At 38.2% G+C, this 20274-nt stretch overlaps 1 protein-coding gene and 1 long non-coding RNA gene across 2 annotated transcripts; one reads left to right on the top strand and one right to left on the bottom strand.

The window, feature by feature from the left end:
- Window positions 1-9913: 9913 nt before the first annotated feature.
- Window positions 9914-10516, bottom strand: LOC108041549. Its single transcript, XR_001769156.2, has 3 exons — window positions 10402-10516; window positions 10167-10334; window positions 9914-10098 (listed from the first exon to the last, which is right to left on the bottom strand). It is a non-coding gene; the product is annotated as an uncharacterized LOC108041549 (long non-coding RNA).
- Window positions 10517-11500: 984 nt separating this feature from the next.
- On the top strand, window positions 11501-15441 carry LOC108041548 (protein toll). The gene is made up of 3 exons (XM_044457105.1): window positions 11501-11505; window positions 13173-13638; window positions 14257-15441. Exons 1-3 carry the CDS (start codon window positions 11501-11503, stop codon window positions 15439-15441), a joined length of 1656 nt encoding a protein of 551 aa, XP_044313040.1.
- Window positions 15442-20274: the final 4833 nt, after the last annotated feature.

Below are 20274 nucleotides of genomic sequence, written 5' to 3'. Positions count from 1 at the left end.
AAAATCTGCATGCTTAATCCCAGATCTTCAGCTTTTGTAGTCAGAAGGACGTGGCTCGACTCGGAAATAGATCCTGTTCCGTATGAATGTTAAAATCTATATATTAAATTCTTCAGCTGAATAACGGGTATCTAATAGTCAAGGCACTCGACTATAGCGTTCATTTTTGTTTTTTATGTGTACAATAATCATTTCAAAAAAAATTGTCGATCGGGCGACTAAATTTGCTAAGTATATTTACAATAAATAGTGCTTATACCTCGGTTTTTTGGTTTTCATCTTAATATCTAATATGGTATTTTACTATTTCCTATGGCTAATATGATATTTTATTATGATTTCCATTCCATGAATAAGTACTTCTGTTTGGCAAAGCTCAAAATGCTTGCAATTCTTAAAATTAAAATTAAAACAATGAAGAAGTACTTGTTTTGGTTCGTAAAACCCATTTATGTTTATGTTTATACTATGTAAGGTCACCGAAACTCTTATATAGTAACTTATTTATACTTAATTTGAATTTTAAAATTAATGGCTGGTCCTCTGCTGCAGCACGCTGGCCGGACTAACAAGTCGGACCAAACTCTTTGTTTTTCTTTCTCAGTAAAGCCGCAAAGTCACGTACTTTCCTCATACTGTGTGGACACACGGAGGCAACAACGGTTTTCGCCTTCGCAGGCTCTCGTGCACCAATTGGACAAGTCGAGAAGCCCTCACATGTCTTGCCGGGAGTCCTTGCATGTGGCACGCCCTTGGCTAAGTTATTTCTAAGCGTCGATTTCGGCACAGTCTGAATTTAGCCAAAAATACTTGTTATTGTTTGTCGTGAAAGTAACAGAACATTATAGCTTTTTATATCATTTACGTTTTACGCCATGTTTGCCACAAAGCAAAGTCAAGGGGCGGGTGGTGCCTTCCGTTTCCTTGGGTGGTTTATGACTGATGGGCCGATATGCGATACTTGTCCTCCATTGACCAAGTTTTTCTCGCCGCGTTTCTTTTCCCGTCATTACTGACACACGCACAAGAGAATTTGTCGTCCTGCTTCATGCCTTTGTTTTATGCCTTATGTCATATTTTTTGGCATGGCTTTTAAATATCATGTGACTGGCGTTGATGTCGCAGCACGTAAATGTTTTTAATGTCCAATAAAATTATCGTTTCAGATAAAGTTGTTCAGCAAAAAATAAGGACCCGACATGTGTAAAAATATACAGGATACTTAGGTTGTGGAAACGAAGCAAATTTATAACGTGTGTTGATTGCTTATAGTCATGCCACTAGCGTTTACATATCACATAACTTGAGAAACAAATGTGTAAATCAATTTCAATTCATTTTCGCGCCAATTTTCAAAAGAGTATTTCCGTTGCGTAATAGAAAAAGTATGTAATCATGAAAATTAATAAAGTAAGCCCTAAAATAATCAAATATTAAGTCATAGCATTTCACCAATAAACTCGCTAAACAGAGGTAATAACTATCTCTTTTTCATTAATTTCCGCCAAATTCCATTTCGTTAAAAAAGGTATTGTTTGGGGATTTGTGCATTTGGCAAATTGTCTAAGCTTTTGACAAAGGACTCTCAAAATCTCGCAACACGCATTTTTCGTTTGCGGAACAAAGTTTAAGCTTAAACGCAAAACTTTTTGCTGCTGTCCCAATTTTTTACGAATATTTCACTGCTCCGCCCTGCACTGACCAAAACACAAAGAGACAAACACACACGCATTACGCATACGCCGCGTCAGCCTAATTGACAAGGGTTGAAAATGCGGCGGCAGCACAACTTTTTTGCTGAAATATGTCAAATGTCATGTTTAAAAGGGGACAAACTTTTTCCTAGTTTCGGTTTAACCCTTTCCGTGTCCTCACCAAATGGCATAAAAATGTTTAAGTGTCCGAGGACTTAAAACTTCTGCGGAAGCGGTCTTCCAACCACATTGAATACATTAAAAATATCTCGTGGAGAGTGCAAAAATCTTGAGCCGCGTCCACCTGTGTGCACTTCAATGAGGGCTTTTTTAGTCTGCACAGCCACCGATGTTTTTTCCTCAATGACAATTATGGTCTAGCGATGAAAATAAATCATAATGCAATGGCAGCGAAGGATGCGAATGAAAAAAGACCGAGTCGCACACGCAATTTGAGCAACTTGCAGGAAACACAGAGGTAAACAATATTTTTCAGTTCATTGAACGGAATAAGCTTGTTTCCGATAAGGAAGGCCAGCCAGCAAGCAAAAACCCTGGCTAACACATAAACTCCAAATCGTGTGAGAGTGGTTGTGGGTTCTGGCCCACGGACATTGTTGTTCCTGTCTGGCTGTCTATTGGCCTGTCTTACGTTGCGTTTTGTGTTCTGTGAAACATGCCACAACAACTGGCAAAAGCAGTACGAGCAGCCTCGCAGAGTTAAGAATTTCTCTGTGCCAATAAGTAGCCAACAGGCCATGCGAGACGGGTGGAGGATGGGGAAATTAAAGCTTTTGATATCGAATTCTAGTTTCTAGCTCGTACTTTGTATTTCGACCTGGATTTCGTAATTTTATCTGGCTTTTAGTTTTGGTTCAACTGACAGTTGTCGGAGCTTGCGTCGATTGTAAGTCCTTCTCGCTTTTGATTGGAAAACTACTACTTATCAAATAGTTTACAAGGCATCGCGACAGTCGATAAAATTTATATTAACTTTGTGATTTTTTTTTATACCCTTGCAGAGGGTATTATAATTTTGGTCAGAAGTTTGTAACGCAGTGAAGGAGATCATTCTTGATCAGGATCAATAGGGGAGTCGATATAGCCATGTCCGTCTGTCCGTCTGTCCGTCCGTCCGTCTGTCCGTCTGTCCGTCTGTTTCAATACCGTTTGCGAGCTCAGTTTAAAAGCTAGCGATCTGAAACTTTCACAGTCGTCCTAAAACATGTGTACGCAGATCAAGTTTGAAAACCGCCCCGATCGGATGTCTATATCCTATAGCTCCCATAGGAACAATCGGATATAACTTGCAAGAATGGAAGATATTTCGCGCAGTGTAAAAGCTATTGACATAAATCTTTCCAAATCTTATTTTTTATGCGTACCTTGATCAGAGTAAAAGCGCGTGACGATCGGACGTCTATATCCTATAGCTCCCATAGGAACAAAAGGGTAAAATCGGTTAAAATTTAATGATTTTTAGGATATTTCACGCAGTATACAAGCTATTGACATGAATCTTTCCAAATCCTATTTTTTTATGCATACATTGATCAAGGTGAAAGCGCGTGCCGATCGGACGTCTATATCCTATAGCTCCCATAGGAACAATAGGGTGAAATCGGTCCAAATTTGATGATTATCAGAATATTTCGCGCAGTGTGTAAGCTACTAACATAAAATTTTCCAATTCTTATTTATTTACGCATATCTTGATTAGGGTAAAAGCGCTTGCCGCTCGGAAGTCTATATCTTAAAGGAGATAGGAAAAATTGTTAAAGGCTGCGAAAGTATCCCTTTTGTATATGACATTTTTGCAGTATAAAAGCAATTGACTTGAAACGATGCAAATCTAGTTTACTTATGTATACCTTATTCCTTTCGCTACTTTTTCACTTTTAGCAATTTCGTCAAAGTCTGCAAGGGTATTAAAACTTCGGCTTGCCGAAGTTAGCTTCCGTCCTCGTTTTTATGTAAAATATTGTCAATATTATTTATAGCTCGATATTCCTAGTCGTCGACGTGTACTAGGTAAATAAATGCAATAATGGTTTAGCTAGCACGCTTTCAAAATCCGGCGAGCTTCAACTATAGTTTTCAACAGCTGCCCTTAAATCTCAGTGAGCTATGCAATCTGTAAAACTAATGCTCACCGACAAAAGGAAAAAATCAGGTTTTCTCACACCTGGGTGTCCCTTTCCGTTTCCTTTCCCCTTTCCCATCACTTTCTCCATTTTGAGCTCAGCAAATAAGCAAATCACGTCCTTTTTGTCAGCTCAACTAAAACGAAACATCCAAAAAACACGCACACTCAACAACTGAAATTAATATGTGTTTGTAGATTGTGCGAGGTATGACAAAAAATATAAATTTCATAAGCACAGTGGATAACAATTTTATATTATTAAATTTTTAATATAATAAGACGTTTTTTTTTAAATTCAATCATAAATAAATTAAATTCCCTCATTAAATTATTTTGAAAAACATTCTTAAATTGTGCTTCATTTCTAAATATCGTTAACACACCACTGTTGGTCTGTGTAAAAGATAGTTATACGAGGGAGAGGAACATGTCAGTGGATAAGCCGACAATCCTCTAGCATCACAATACTCGTAAGTAATAACTGACGGCGGCAACCGCTGCGGATACTTAACGTGAACAGATGATGCTGCATGAGCAAAATCCGCGATGTAATCTGGTGGAACATTCCTTTGCAGGGGTGTTGAATATAACTGATACGACCGTTGGGTGTCTTGCAAATTTATCAGTTTAATAATAGTCGAGCAGAAGCAGCAGTCTGTCCTTTTAAGGTACTTTTTGGGAGGAAAAGAAGAGGATAGTACGCCTGCACGTCCAACTTCAGATGTCCAGCAGAGTAAGCAACATTCGAAATTCGACTAAAAGCATACAAAAAGAGGGACTCAGAGGATATTGGGTGAAAGTTCGGGTGGGGAGCGGAAATGTTGCGTTGCACATGTGACAAGTTTTTGTGTGTGATGTTGTCGTCGAAAGCGGCAAAAACAGTTCAGCTGGTTTGCGTTTAGTTCAGTTGAGTTTCCAGTTAAGGTGAACTGCCATTTTACAGTTTGTATTTCAAACTGGCACAGCAGAGGGTTGGCGGAAGACGAAGGGGCTCAGACTCGCAACGAAAAATTGCATTGCATACTGCGCGGGGTCACGGCTTCAAATCGTCGCCGTCACACAAAACCAGGATACTTTTTTTACGCAGCACACAGAAAAAAAAGATATAAGTTCGGCGAATATTTTGGAAAAATTGAAACTGGTTAATACTTATTGCCTATATAAAAAAATACAAGAATATACATAAAAATAAATTAAAAAAAGCCAATTGTGTATGTTGATATATGAATTTACAACTTAGGCAATAGGCTGAATATTAACTTATAACTTTAAATTTAATTAAATGGTAATGGTTTTATCATAATTTCAAATTATTCGTCAGATGAAAATCGGGATCTTTAAATTTGAGGGCAACGTTAATATGTGGTTATTTAGAGAACTTTTCTGTGGGTGCATGTGAGTGCGCTTTCTTTCTTGTTTTTTTTTGTTGGTCAGCGTCAAGGCAACTTCCAAAATGCATTTCACTGCGGCTTTCATTTTCGTGCTTGTTGGACACGCCCACAACGCCACACTGGTCCTGCCGCCCCCGAAAACCGAATTCCTGCTAACGCCTTTTTCTGCCACAGCATCGCGCTGGTTATAAATTTAAGCCCTGCGTGGTTTTAATTTTTTCGGGGGTTTTTGCTCTTGTTCCCGTTCCCGTTTTCTGTTTGTTCTTACAGCACCCCCAATGGAATCTTGAGCTGCAGCATTGTTCAATTCCCACATGTCCTCGTTGTGTCGCTCCTGGGTCAAACGTGTGCACTCGGTTCAGTTGGGGTTTAAACGGTTAAGTGCTGGCTAAATTGTTTCATTCTTTCCTTGCTTACCTTTGGCCCAACCGGTTTTTGTTTCCCCACCTTTAGCCCCTTTCATTCCCGTTCCCTTTTGTATCTTTTGTTCAAAGCCATCCGTCCGACGTGCGTGTCTAAGGTTAAATTGCACATGTTGTCATGCGTTTTTCCTGCTGCCTGTGATGGTTTTGTACTTTTGAGTTTAACCTCAAGGTGTTAAGCTGACGTCGAGCTGCCATTTTTGCAGCTTTTTCTCAGCTGCCGACTCTATTGATTTTGAAACACGCAAGACTGTGTGCGTAATTTGAAAGTGATGTAGCTCCAGTGGCCAAGACGGGACAAAATAAATTAAAAGAATGCGGTGAATTTTAAATAGTTGATGGAAAAATTGTAAAGAAACGACATACAATTATAATTAGTTTCTACAAAACAATTGTGAACTCTTAGGCGTGTGACCAGAAACTCCAAGATATAACTATTTTTCATTTCCAAAATTTTTATTTAGTTTTATAAAAATCGGATGAACAGGAAAATCTAAAACCATATGTTGTATGCGATTTCAAAAAGTTTGCTTCATTTCCTTTACTGTTTACAATACTAAAAGGAATACAAAAATATTTTGAAGACTGAAAATAAAAGATATATTCAAGATTACGTCTTTGATTGATTTTAAAATTTAATTTTTTTTTAAGTTCTTAATATCAGTTAATTTTTCTGAAATGCTGATAATAAAATACAAGTCTTTCAAAAACAAAATGCCAATTAAAACGAAATTTGTTATATTTGTGGTACGTGTTAAGTATCCCTGCATTATCCTGATAGTCAGGATTGGTATATTTTTATAATTCATTGACAGATCCAAGCAGATTTTACTTTCTAACCCTTTGTTTGGCTCGATTGCATTTTAAATTTTCGATAAAGAAACAGGTTGGAATTCCTACAGTCAATTTAGCTGGCGAAACACAAATGCACCGTTGCAGAAATCAATGGGTGGGCGGAAAATAAAAACGCATAACGCATAGTTGACAATAGATCGCCACCCTAGCCCGCGGGCTCATTGAACAATACAGGGCATCAAAGCTCCAAGAACAACGCTATATTGCGCAATATACATATATAGGAAGGCGAAAGCGAACTGGATGTTGGTGATGCAGCCAAGGGCAGTGCAAACTCAGCTCATAACCGAACAATTGTGGATTTTAGCTCAGCGGAATAATACTCGCACGCACCGAAATGGAGCCTTTGCGTCCGCTGCTAGTTTTCCACTGCAATTCCAATCGTAGCTACGGAACTTCTTCAGCCGATGGTTGCTGAGATAATACGCGCACTGCTGGGGGATTGTGCCGGTGGCTAGCAGTTTTTCAAAACTATATTCATTTTTCATTTCTCGCATAGACTGCCTATTTCAAGCGTGTGGTTAAACTGAAATGGAGGGGCAGATTAAGTCTACACCTTTCAGTGCAGTATTTTTCAGGTTCACTGCAGACTTCGTTATATTGAGCAGGACTTAAAAATGACTCGCGAATGCGTAGCAACACCAAGGGATTTTATGTTCGCTTTGAACCCGTCAATAATTTTAATTAGATATTTCATTTTCCAGACCAGACCCTTCAAACGTTTTGACAAATTAATTTCCGTTTTTTCTTAATTATCTATCGGTTGGTTGGGTTTGATTACTCTACATGAATCGGAAAGCGATCAATTTTGCGTCGAGCAGGCAGGGTTTGGTTGATTGACTCCAAGAGTAAGAAATAGGAAACGGGAAATTGTTCGTTAAGGACATTTATATTGGGAGATAAGCTGATATTTCCGTATGTGTTTAGTACTGACGAATTTCGGGAACTACATTTTAAAGAATAGCCTTTAGATGTTGAGAAATCTAATCAGCCTAATTGGTTAAAAGAAAAAATCAAAGTAAACTATGAGTAAAAATTATGCCTTTTGTATAAATCTGTTTTTTTAACAATAAACATAAACAATAATGTTTTGAATATTTTTTGATGACTTGCAAATAAATGTAGAGTTACTAAATTACACCAACATTAACTATGGATTATGTCTCATATCGACAGTTTAACTATAACAAAATTCGACTCAAGCTTGGAGGGCACCAATATTCGAAAATAGAAACATTTCAAGCATTGTGACCAAAAATGTTTTTGCGTCAAGGTAGTGAACATCATAACCGTTGCCATTATCACACTGTTCAACAAGCAAACGTTACGTAACAAGTAAATCTGTGAAATTAAAACGAAATGTCAACCAAATTGCGTACAGCCAGACGGCCAGAAAGAGGCTCGTTTACGTTTGTTTTCCAATGTTTGTTTTTTGGCTTGCCACAGCAGCCACCGCGACCCTCTTCCTTTCTAGAGGATAATATCCGTCATACTTCCACTTGTACATATATTCAACACAGTCAACTCCACATAAATTATACATATATACGAAACATATCCTGTTAATGTTACCGAGTAACGTAATATGTCTGGGATTTATCCGTAAGGCGCGTGTGGTATTGACACCGAAAACGCAAAAAAATTGTGGCTCTAAGGTAATATAAAGGGTGGATTTTATATATGTTAATTTGATTAATGCAACTCTGTAACTTTTTTTATTTTATACACAACAATGAGCAATGAACAGCCATTGTGCATCATATGTCATCATACTTTTGTCAGTTTACTTTTATTAAGAGTGACAGCCGAAGCACGCAAGACCAAATAACATGATATCGCGTTCATTCCCTCTACGTCTTTCCTCTATGCTTCATGTTGGAATGGAATGTTGCAAAATCTACTGCGACAATTTCGAGCTCATTAAAAATTTTCAACTGAAATATTCCGCCGGAAGCCGAGTTGCTGTGTGTGTTCACCCTCAACGGAGCACGTCTGGCGTTTGTGCTTATTTGTTGGGATACACAGTGCGTCTGGTAAGTTGAGCACCATTTGGTTAAAAATGACGTTTGCCTAACGACCCAAAACCATTTGATGCCAGTTGAAAAGTTAGGCCTTTCTTCATTTCGGATTAATTACCAGGAATAAATACTTTTGACAGCTACTGTTACGAACCACGTGGCATGTCATACTTCGTATTTTAGTTTCCACATTTGTTGAAACTAAGCTACAGAATTACACTCGGATATATTTAATTAGATGACATACCCTTATTAGGATTTATTTAGAGCTCGGAACTTCCACTCCCACCAAACTAGCCAGTGCTGCAATGTGATTTGTATTCGAGACACATCCGTGCAGGTGAAAATCAACCTGTCGCATTTAAATGTGGTGGGGCAAGTTGTTGATATATATGATATGATCCGTCTGTATGAACGACTAGATCTAGGAAACTATAAGAGCTGGAGATTTAAGATCAACACTTATGCAGCGCCATTTCTTTCATTCCAACTGTAAACCATAAGGAACAGTTGGTCAATATCTATCGTCAAATAAAAAACTTTCCAAATCAAACCATTTTTCTAGACGACAGTAGTTTCTTTGTTAATTATGGCGTCACTCATTATTAGAAAAACCGAGTTCTTATGTATAGCGAAAGAGCGAAAGAGAGGGAAATTACTGTTAGTGCGGGCGGGAGTGCTGTTCGCTCTTTGCCTGTACTGTTGACACTGCGACTCGGCAGATGGCACCACCTAAAGCCAGATTGTATATTTAAGGCGTTCCTTTATGTTTTTTACTAGAATCATTACACTTGTAAATATTGCTTATTGTTGTTGCTTATGTTGATCCTTTCTGCGTATAATCATTTTAATAAGATGTCCATCCATAAATCTTGATTTTTTTTGCTTCAATTATTGTTTACTAAGAATGTGTCATCGACAAAGACTTGCCTGCTATAATGCCCAGACTTACATCCGGCTTACTCGTGTGACTGTACTTTTTGTCGTCACATCATTACCACTTTTATTGCCGTCCGTGTGTTTCCTGTATCGACGGATGCAACGATGTATCAATGACACACAAGAGCCCAGTACACAAAAAAAAAATGTATTTAGTTGATTCAAAAACTGCACTGTGGTAACAAATAAATAAACGACAAAAATTGATCTTTTTATGAGGCATCGACTGTATTTAGTGGTAGTTTCGTTTACTGTGCGGTCTTTTACCCACTTCACAAACTTCTACACCAGCTAGAAGACTAGAACATACTTGCAAAAGGTTTGAAGTGAGCTTAGCATTAAATTAACTAACTGTTAAATTTTACTTGTTATAGCGGTAATTTTACAGAATTTGTGTCAAGAATTAAGTGTATGTTCTTGTTCATTGGCTAAAATTCAATTTTTCAACTAATTTAAGCACTTAACATTTACTGTTAATTACATTACATTTTTGTAAATTCAGTTAACAATGATCGTCTCCGCGTTTTAAATGCGGAATTGATTGGTTTTACCATAAATATTTGTAAGTGTACACGTATCCCCTATCCGATTTCGGGTTTCATGGCCGCTCAACAGTTCTGCCCGCTTACTTTTCTACAAAAATATTTCAGAGAACTATTGCATTCCCGGGTTGTGTTCACTTTTTGTCACATAAAACTCACAATCGGTCGCCATCTTAGTTGGTTGGCTTTTTGTCTGCGCTTCATTTCACTCCTTTGTTAACATGATTCGATTTTTATTGCAGCTGCTGAAGGATTTGCTCCATTTACCTCGAAGGACTTCGCACCCACTGCCTCCAGACACCGGAAGGTGCTGTCGTCTTCATTTGGCTGGGAATTTAATTCATTTTATGCATTATTTAAATTGCAGCACCAGCAAAAGACCCACAAAGCTTACAACTCAATCCATTTGTTCCTGTCAGCCAGCAACCTCTAAGCTGATTGGTTTCGGCCGAATTTGTTCTTAATAAAGTTTTGACAATTTAATGTGAAAATTTTGTTATGGAATGCCATAATTTCTTAGCTGATTCGTAGAGAAATTTTGAAGCTGTCAAGAAAATTAGACAGGTTTTTATTTGCCAAAAATCGGCTTTGCACGCAGTTTTATAAAAATAAAACAATACATGCATTTTAAATGATTACATAACGACCTTCAAATTAAAAGGATCGAATTAAACTATATTTATAAATAACTTAAAAAACACTGAATTCGATTTATAAGTATTTTTGAGAAGTGCAATAGGTCGAGGAAATCTACACAGAAAGAAAATTTGTTGGTAAAACTAGTTAATACAACAGTTAAAAAGCGATAGTTGCTTGTTCACTTTCCTGAAAGGTATATCTTATAAAGTGTTTATGCATACATTAAATGCATTACACATTTTTACAAATTTTTCAAATAATTATTCTTATTTTACTTCTTATATCAGCTCTGGTAAACCTTTAATCGATTTTATATAAATTTGTCAAACTGAAATACACGGGTATTGTATGACTATAAAGACTCCGTCTCCCTTAGTAAACATATGCAAACAGAACTTCACAAAAGCCTTACTGTCGTTAAGAGCGAAAAATTAACGCTTTCCAAAGCTTTAAAAATCCTTATAAAACGCAAATTTTTTTTCTATAACATACTTTTCACCGAATACACAATAAACTTTTGCTCTTCGAGTAACGGGTATAAAAAAGGCATGAAAACAGGGGAAAAACGTAATCTACGAGGGTGGTCCGATAAGTACTTAGCCTCCAAAAGTAAAACGAAAATTTTGGAAAAGTGGCGATTTATTTCTCAACATAATCTCCTTTTTGTTCAATACACTTGACCCAGAGAGGCTCCAACTTCTTTAACACGTCTGAAAAATACGTTTTCTCGAGGTCTGCAAAATAGGCCTTTGTGGCGGCGATGACCTCCTCATTCGACGCCAATTTCTGTCCAGCGAGTGACTTCTTCAAGTTTTGAAACAAAAAGAAGTCACACGGGGGCAAATCTGAAGAATATGGTGTATGGGGTAGCAGTTCGTAGCCCAATTCGACCAATTTGTCCTTGGCGAGGGCGGAAGTTTGAGCCGGTGCGTTGTCGATTCCACACACAGTCAAAACAAAACTACGATTCCGATTCGGCTGAAATTTCGACAGTAGCCGTCTACGAGAATGTACACGATAGTAAATTTCTCTTGCGTTTATAGGACTGCCCTCGTACACTTAAAAAAGCATATAATACAAGCAAGAGTTCTACTGCACTGAAAAACCAATTTTTCATCGCTGGAGTAAATTGTCAATTTAAATGTTTATACCATTGCTACAGTCATTCCAGACGGGACTATTAATTTCATGTGCTTTTATATATCAGTACTCCCCAACGTCCAACAATGGTAACATTTCGGTGAATCACGTCCTTATCAGTGTTTTAATTCGCATATAGCTAAGGCTCGGCTACTTTGTACACACCCTCGTATTTGTATATTTATTTATGGAAGGCTTGCTACTTATTGCTCTTATTTTACCATTTAAACAGTTTTGAGCTAGATATTTTTTTATAACCTTAGATGCTATTTGATTTTTACCATTGGAGCTTTAAAGTGAAAGGAGTTATCAATAACAGAGTAGGGGATATTTTTGTAGTCGGGGCCCAAATACTTTTAAAAACAATAATGAAAGTTTTGGGACCCATTAAATTCTTTTAACAGATTGAAACGTTTGCGCCTGACGGGCCAAGCCCTGTTTCAAACTAACATTCGTCGAGTCCACATCAAAAAATGGGAGCGTTCAGGATTACATTGATTGTCATTTTAATATATCAAAGTATTGCTGTATGCAAATCTAAGGGGAGAAAACATTTGCAAACAATTCCACACGATTATTGTCAAACATATTGCCAGGGCGTCTGCAACGATACAGTCAATCAAAAAACTTGTGACAACGAGGATCTTAATTTTGTCCTTACCAATAAGTATACACTGATTCTAAAAGACGGGTATTTAGAAATTAAATGGACCATATCCAACCCAAAAATCTGTAATCTTACACCAATCAACAGAGAAAGCAATGTGAAGTTAAAAGCGTTAATAGTATCAGAATCGTTTAGTGAAATACGAGGAGCGCACTATCTTCGACAACTTGGTGTGGAAACAGTTTCTCGTTTCGAAAAACAACTAAACTCATTTGAAGCAATAGAAAAAAATGTTCATTATAATGATGGACCCAAATCTCTAATTTTGAATTTAAAAAATTCGCTATCCTTCTCTGAAATAAACGATTACATAAGTAAGTCAATAAATAATATAAATGAGATTAAAATTATAAAAAAAAACGGATCTGGGAATCAAACTTTTATGATCGACGAAAATATTTTTAAAGGAAAGCGTCATATAACATCACTTACATTTTCTGGACTTAATATTGAAAACTTGACCACTAAAACATTTTCCCATTTGATTTATTTACAAAAACTGGTGCTCTCCGAGTGTACAATACAGAATTTGTCATTTTTAAAGTGAGTTCAATTTGATTTTTTTCCATTTAATTTCTAATTATTACCAAAACAAAAGCCTTTCTTTTTTCTTAACAAAAAGTAAAAGTTTCTTAAAACCGAAATACGTTTTTTCCGTCTTACGAATTAAATATTAATATACCTTTTATTATATTCCATATTGGAAATATTTTTTTTAGCGCTCTCCAAAAAAGTTTTGAGCACTTGGTACTGGATATTAACATCGAGGTGGATATGAAATATTTGAAGAAGTTTTTTATGCTTAAATTGATAAAAGTCAGATATTATATTCCTTTCGAAAACTTGACTGCTTTGATATGCAATCAAAGTTGGTGTAATTTTAGTCGTGGAACCAATGGCATAGAGTGTCCTGAAATGTGTGATTGTCGATTTATTTACGACGATTTGGAACTGAATATCAACTGCAGCAACAGAGGTCTCTCTCGCATTTCGCCTCTACCTATTCCCATCACCGGAGGTGTAAAACTAATATTCCGCGACAACAGCTTATCACAGTTGCCAGACAACACTTTAGCTGGATATAAAAATTTAAAAAAACTTGACGTTTCCGGAAATTTCTTAACCCGCTTGAGTATTAATTGTCTGCCCAAAAAGTTAGACTATCTTGATATTAGTTTTAACAAAGTGGTTGAAATGAACAGAGATATAGTCGAATACATAGAAAACGTAGTCATCTTCAAACAGACAGGCAATAAATGGATTGTATATTGTGATGATGAGCCTTTGCTACATTTATTTAAAAAGCTAAAAATGATAATACGAATGAAAGAAGTGCAAGTTCGACCTTTGTTTATAAAGTTGTTACCCCATTTAAATAGAGCGTTTTTGAAGTTTTTAGGCCAACACTTTCTGAGCCTTGGCGTAAAAAAACAAGAATACTTTCTGATTTATGAAGATCAAGTAATACAGAGTATGCTTCAAAAACTTAGCGACCTACATAAGATCATGAGTATCTTTAAGAATATGGAATGGTTGCATAATATATTAGCATTCGTTAACAACGAATATGAGCTATTTTATTATCATAAACTGGCAGGACCTTGTCCCTATAAATGTGAATGTTGTCATAGACGTACTACCCAAAATTTAAAAATAGATTGCAGTAATAATTTTGTTAACAACTTTCCAGATGTTGTCCATCACAATCTTTCCCTGACACAAAAGGAGAACATGACCAACCAACTTGAGCTGCATTTATCAAACAATAATATATCCAAAATAACTATTGACATGCTCCCGGAGAACCTTAGGTATCTGGATCTAAGAAACAATAGTTTGGAGACCCTCGATGAGGAGGTGATTCGTCACCTAAAAGGGTTCAAAGACTTTACTGAAGTTCAACTATCCGGGAATCCCTGGAATTGTGACTGTAAGTCCAGATCGATCCTTTCATTTCTAAGGGACTACGAATCGTTAGAATATAACCTCACCTTGAACCGTTGCAATATATCTCGAGCGGATTGTCCCGATACTTGTGTTTGCTGCTTGGATAACTCAACATGGTCATCCGTCATAATCGATTGCAAGGGAGAAGGACTTCAAAGGATTCCCGAGTTGTCAATGAAGGTTTCCTATGTGGATTTAAGGAACAACAATATAACAGCACTGACACAAAAGGACCTCCATTTTTTTGAGTACAGATCACATCTTTCTCCGTTCAAGTTGGTGTTGCTTAACAATCCGTGGTCCTGCTCCTGCAAGGACATAAAAAATCTCAATTTCATGAAAAACATTTCGTCGATTATTGTAGATTTCACTGAGATAAACTGCGCCAATGGAGTAAAGGTCGTCTCGATAGATCAAGACATTATTTGTCCTTCTGGCCTCGTGTTTTATTTAGCCCTAGCAATCACCCTTGCAGCTGTGGTCGTTGCCATTAACCTTTTGATATGCTTCAGACAGCCGCTCCTGGTCTGGTTCTACGAGCACGAAGTCTGTATGAGTCTGGCCGCTAGAAGGGAACTCGACCAGGCAAAACAATTCGACGCTTTCCTGGCCTTCAACCACAAGGACGAGCCGCTGGTGCAGGAGTTCGTGGAGAGGCTGGAGCTCGGAAAACCCAGGTTTCGACTTTGTTTCTACCTGCGAGACTGGCTGGCGGGCGAATCCATCCCAGATTGTATTGGCAGGTCTGTCAGAGACTCGCGGCGCATTATAATCCTGATGACGGACAACTTCATGAAGTCCACCTGGGGCCGCCTCGAGTTCCGCCTCGCCCTGCACGCCACATCGAAGGATCGGTGCAAGCGCCTGATCGTCGTCCTTTATCCGGATGTGAAAAACTTCGACAGCCTGGACAGCGAGTTGAGGGCCTACATGGTGTTTAACACCTATCTGGAGAGGAGCCATCCGAACTTTTGGAACATGCTGATCTACTCGATGCCCCATGCAAAGCTCCGTTTTGAATCAACGACCACAAACGCTTGAGGCTGTTTCGAAATGAGTATAAATACTACAATTTTGGTTATATTTCTTAGCAATTAGTTCACTCCTTTATATTTTTTGTTCTCCAGAACATATACATTTCGTTAATTTTTATCATGTCATATCTCTTCGACCAAATAAAATAATATTTATAATATTATAATAATAATTAAGGGGACATTTGAAACGAAATAGGTATAGTCCTCATAAAAAAGAATAACCCTAAAAACAAGAAAAGAGGCAAACTTCGCAAGCCCTAGTTTATATACACAGCTGCTGTTACAGAAATTAAATATTTTATATTTCTTTCGAAAAATTTATCGAAAAACCAACCTAGCTTATTGTTGTTGTTGAAATACACAAAATTTCAGTATATATCGATAAGAACTCATTGTACTCATCCTTAATCGCAAGTTATCTTTAAGTCTCTTTGCAACCACCGCTTGTGTAGCGCGTATTACAAAATAAAGTATATACTGTAGCACTTGCTTGGAAAAATATACTTTTCTAGCGCCATCTGTTGGTCGTTGTGCTGCGTTGCCACTAGAGTTAAGGTAAGAATAGGAGATATCGATAGGATAGCCGCGAGAGAGCAACAGTGGCAAGTGTCAACTGTCTCCGCTTTCGCCCTGAATTCGCCCTGGGGTTACCGACACTTTTCCGGCGACGTGTTCGTTCTTTCCGTTTTGGCAGCAGCAGAGTGAAGTCATAAGTTAGCAGTGATCAATCAAAGCTCGAAAAGTACACGCGAGTGATCTCACTTTAGTGCCAAAGGGAAGGAGAAAAGCGATTTGGCTTTGAACCGCATTAAAAGGGTGAGAAGAAAAAAGTGAGTTCATAGGCAGATTTGTGATTCTTTTTGGGGGTTTTATAGGCAACCGTTGGATGATGTTTGAAGGCCACAAAGAAGAATAAAGGCGAATTCGATCGAGACGAACGGGCGCCTGCGCAGTCCACATAACCAGCGAGCAACCTCCACGCCAGCGTTTCAACTCAGAGAAGCAGCGCACAAGGATGGGCGCAACTAAGAGTCCATTTATATTTCTAACCGGTGCGTCAGCCCCAAATTTATATAGCTAAAAAAGTAGGCTAGGCGCCGACCGACCATCGAGCCGGGTAATCGAGGCGAAAAAAACTCAGGTCCGATCGAACCGAAATTACCAGTTTCCCTTTCTCGGAGTGTGCATACGACGTCGCGGCTACGTTCTGCGTTTTTGAAGGTAATTTTCCGGGAGTTAAAAAGACAGTATTCAAGCCAAGAAAATCCTCGCCGTTTCGGCCAAATCCCGGTCTGGGAGTCAACCGGAGTACCCGCCACGGAGAAGCGGGAAGTTTAGGGCTAAAATTCGGTTTTAGTTATGCAATAAGTGTTCGTTTGTCAAAAGGAGGGAAGAAGCAAGGTTCATTTTATTTTGTTCGGTGAAAGTGTGTGGTTTGGGGATTAGTTCCTAGTTATATCCCAGATAGTGCAGTGCTTAAGGCATCAGAAGATGCTCACGGGCTGTACATAACAGCTTTTCTTATTTCTCCTGGTTTTAAAAATATATGTCTCTGTGTGTGTGTTTTCCTTAATTAACCTTTTTTAGCCATCGTCAACGAGGAAAGCACTTTCGTCGGTGAATGGACATAAGTGTGGTGAGTTTTTAAAAAGACAAGTCGAAAAATCAAAATCTAGACTTTTAACCTAAAAGAAAAAAATAAAGTAAATTAGATTGAATTCAGATTCCGAATTCCGAAGTATCAGCAAGACCATCACACCCATAGCCGAAGAGCCAGAGCCGGATATATTTTTCGCGTGCGCTGGTATCTCGAGGCAACGTCTAGCCTGGTTTATATCAATGAGTGTAGCGGTTCGTTACAATACTGCGCGTAAGGTAAAAGTAGTAAAAATAAAATGGATCATTTGTGAAACACCAAATTTATTGAGAAAACCGGAACTTGCACATTTATTTCACAATAATTCGGAACGACAAAGAATAGATAGAGGCAACGACGGAAAAAGACACCACAAATAAAAAATGAGTTTCGTGAACATTAAAATATATCCCATCGGAGTTTAACATATAGATTTAATTAACGTCGATCAACCAACTAAATGGCTATAAAACGTTGGGAATAATAAAGAACAAATAACATGAAAACATAACAGAAGTGATTAACAAATTTTATAACAAATTAACAGTAAATGGTTAATGCTTAAGGACTTGAGTCATCCTCTTGTCCAGAGATCGGCGGGGTGTCTTCGCTTCAGTCGTCTTCTACACGTCGGGTTGGCCAGGGAAGCTGCTAGGTGGTTGGTGTGGACAGCGAGTCGATCGTTGTACCGACTCGAGTGGCGGTTTATCTGTTCCCTGACAGAAGGAATGTGGAGATCATTTGCAAGGGCGTCGTTTCTGATGTACCAGGGCGCACTTGCAATTTTGCGCAGCGCCCGGTTTTGGACTCTTTGAACTTTAGCCACATTAGAGTATGAAGCCATGCCCCATAATTGGATGCAGTAGGTCATTGAGGACACCACAATTGATTTATAGAGCAACACTTTGTTGTCAAGGCTGAGCTTGCTCGTAGGCTTAAGCATCCAATTCAGCTTCCTGAGTTTAGTGCGACAGGTGGCTGCAATTTGTTGTATGTGCCCTTTCCAGGTGAGCCGCTTGTCCAGGATCAGACCCAAGTACTGCGCCTGGGGTGATTGCGGGATGGTGATATGGTGGAGTTCAACTCTAGGAAGCACCTTTCCTCTAAGAGTAAAATTGCATCGGAAGCGAAAATTATGATACGTGAAAAATTCAAATCCAAGCTCTTTTAATTAAGAACAAATACTTGGGTGGTCATAAATGAGACATAAATGATGCTAAAGCGGAAACGGATTTAATTCTATCCATTTCCACATCTGAGTTGAGGCAGGTAAAATACTGCGAAACATCGAAACAGTTATGGGAAAAACTAGAAAGCATATACCAGTCAAAAGGTCCAGTGCGTTAGGCACATTTGCTGAAATCGCTTATATTGCTAAAAATGCAAAACGGAGACGATATGCACAGTCACTTGCATAAGTTCTTTGACAATGTTGACAAAATTCGTAAAATAAACAAGCAAGTAATGGATGATCTCGTGACTATCCTGTTGCTTTGCAGTGTTCCTGAGGAATACGAACAGTTTAGAGTCGCAATTGAAACACAGGACAAATTACCAGAGCCAGAAGTGCTAAAAACCAAAATAATGAAAGAATACGAAGCGCGTAAAAGGAACAACGTTGAACCGGTAAACGACGCCATGTTTACGCGGAAAAATTATAAATCAGTGCCCAGACCGGAAACTCCCGCAGCTCACAACCCCAAAGAGAGGACGAGGTCGACCCAGGAAGCGGCAAATAACCATGGACAAGAGTGCTCCAGAAGATGTCCTAGAGGAAAACAGCGCATTTCTCAGTGAGCAAAGCGATCCAAACGATGCAACAAAGCACTATGGGGAATTTGCTCGATTTTTTGGAATAAACGTATTTTTTAAAAGTATGCCGATTTTCTATTTTTTTTGTATGTATTAAGAAAATACCAAGCTGTTTGGTAACATACCGCAAATGTTAACTTAAAAGTCTAGTATTTAAATACCAACTGTTAAAGTCAGCTGTTGCAAGCGCACATGGTTTGTTTACATTTTGCTTAACTTTGAAGCTCACTTTCAAATCATTATCTCTGCAACAAAATGACGTAAGACAGTCAAATTTGAAATGATTACCAATTCTCAAGGTATGTTCTGTGTAAAAATACTTATATATTGCATAATATGTGCGTCCAATTTTAACAATTTGTAAATATAGCAGGTGATGTTTTCGTTTGAGTTTTGGAAAGAAAGTTAAACTTTCAATAGAGTTTTAAAAAAATGTTTAACTTTGTTCAGTGAGTGTCTATATCCATGATGTAGAGCCATTAATTGCGAATTCAGAACATATTGTCTCATCGTGCGCTTCGTGCGACTTTTCGCGTAATTTCATTTTTGAGAAACCAATCTCTTGATCAAAAACGCAGACCTGCTGGAAGTTTTGCATAAGCAAAAGGGTCTTCGAGAAAAAGAAGATGGCGAATTCACTTTTGTTAGCAAGCAAGTTGATCCCACAGTCGAATCTCCAACTTTACAGATGTTTTTCAGAGAGCTATGGTTACTTCAGACCCCATCATTTCATCAATGAATTTGAAGAAGCGCGTCCGAAAACATAAGCTGCTTGCTCTTCCACCAGAAGTCATTCAATTGTTATTATGCGAATATGAACCTGGAGACGAGTCTCTAGATGTTGCTAATTATGAAGAAGAAAACGTCTATGATTTTTTGTACAACATTGAAATTGAAAATTAAGAGCATATAGAGCTAAATTTGTTATAAAAAATATAAAAAATTGGGTGGGGGGTGTGGGGTGTATACTTTCACTTTTCCAACAGGTGTGTATAGGTATGTAGAACACTATAAAAAAAACCTCACTGAAATATGTTACATAGTTCGCGAGTTATTAATTTATTCCGAAAAATCGGGCAAATTCCATAGTGCAGAGGCGCTCTCTTACCCGGATAGTGAGGAATGGAAGGCAGCCATGCTTCAAGAATACTATGCTTTGGACAATAACGAGACGTGGACTCTGGTAGATCGACCTAAAAACGCGGAAATCATCAAGACGAAGAGGGTTCTGCGAACAAAACGATACGCTAATGGTCAAATCGAAAGGCGAAAGGCAAGACTTGTCGCCAAGGGATTTGCGCAGACACCCGGTGTATGCTACGGCGAAACTTTCGCAAGGCGCTGTATGGTCTCAAACAGTCTGAAAGGCAATGGTATCGAAAGCCTGAC

The sequence above is a fragment of the Drosophila rhopaloa genome, unplaced genomic scaffold (genome assembly GCF_018152115.1).
Source record: "Drosophila rhopaloa isolate 14029-0021.01 unplaced genomic scaffold, ASM1815211v1 contig_155, whole genome shotgun sequence".
In the NCBI taxonomy this organism is placed as follows: Eukaryota; Metazoa; Arthropoda; class Insecta; order Diptera; family Drosophilidae; genus Drosophila; species Drosophila rhopaloa.
Note: the sequence above shows the minus strand (reverse complement) of the source record. Positions and strands in the feature narration are given on the sequence as shown.

Bases quoted from the DNA above. Each gene is read 5' to 3' on its own strand.
- LOC108041548 (XM_044457105.1), top strand. The intron at 13,639-14,256 runs GTGGTTGAAATG...ATGCTCCCGGAG, and splicing joins TTGATATTAGTTTTAACAAA to AACCTTAGGTATCTGGATCT.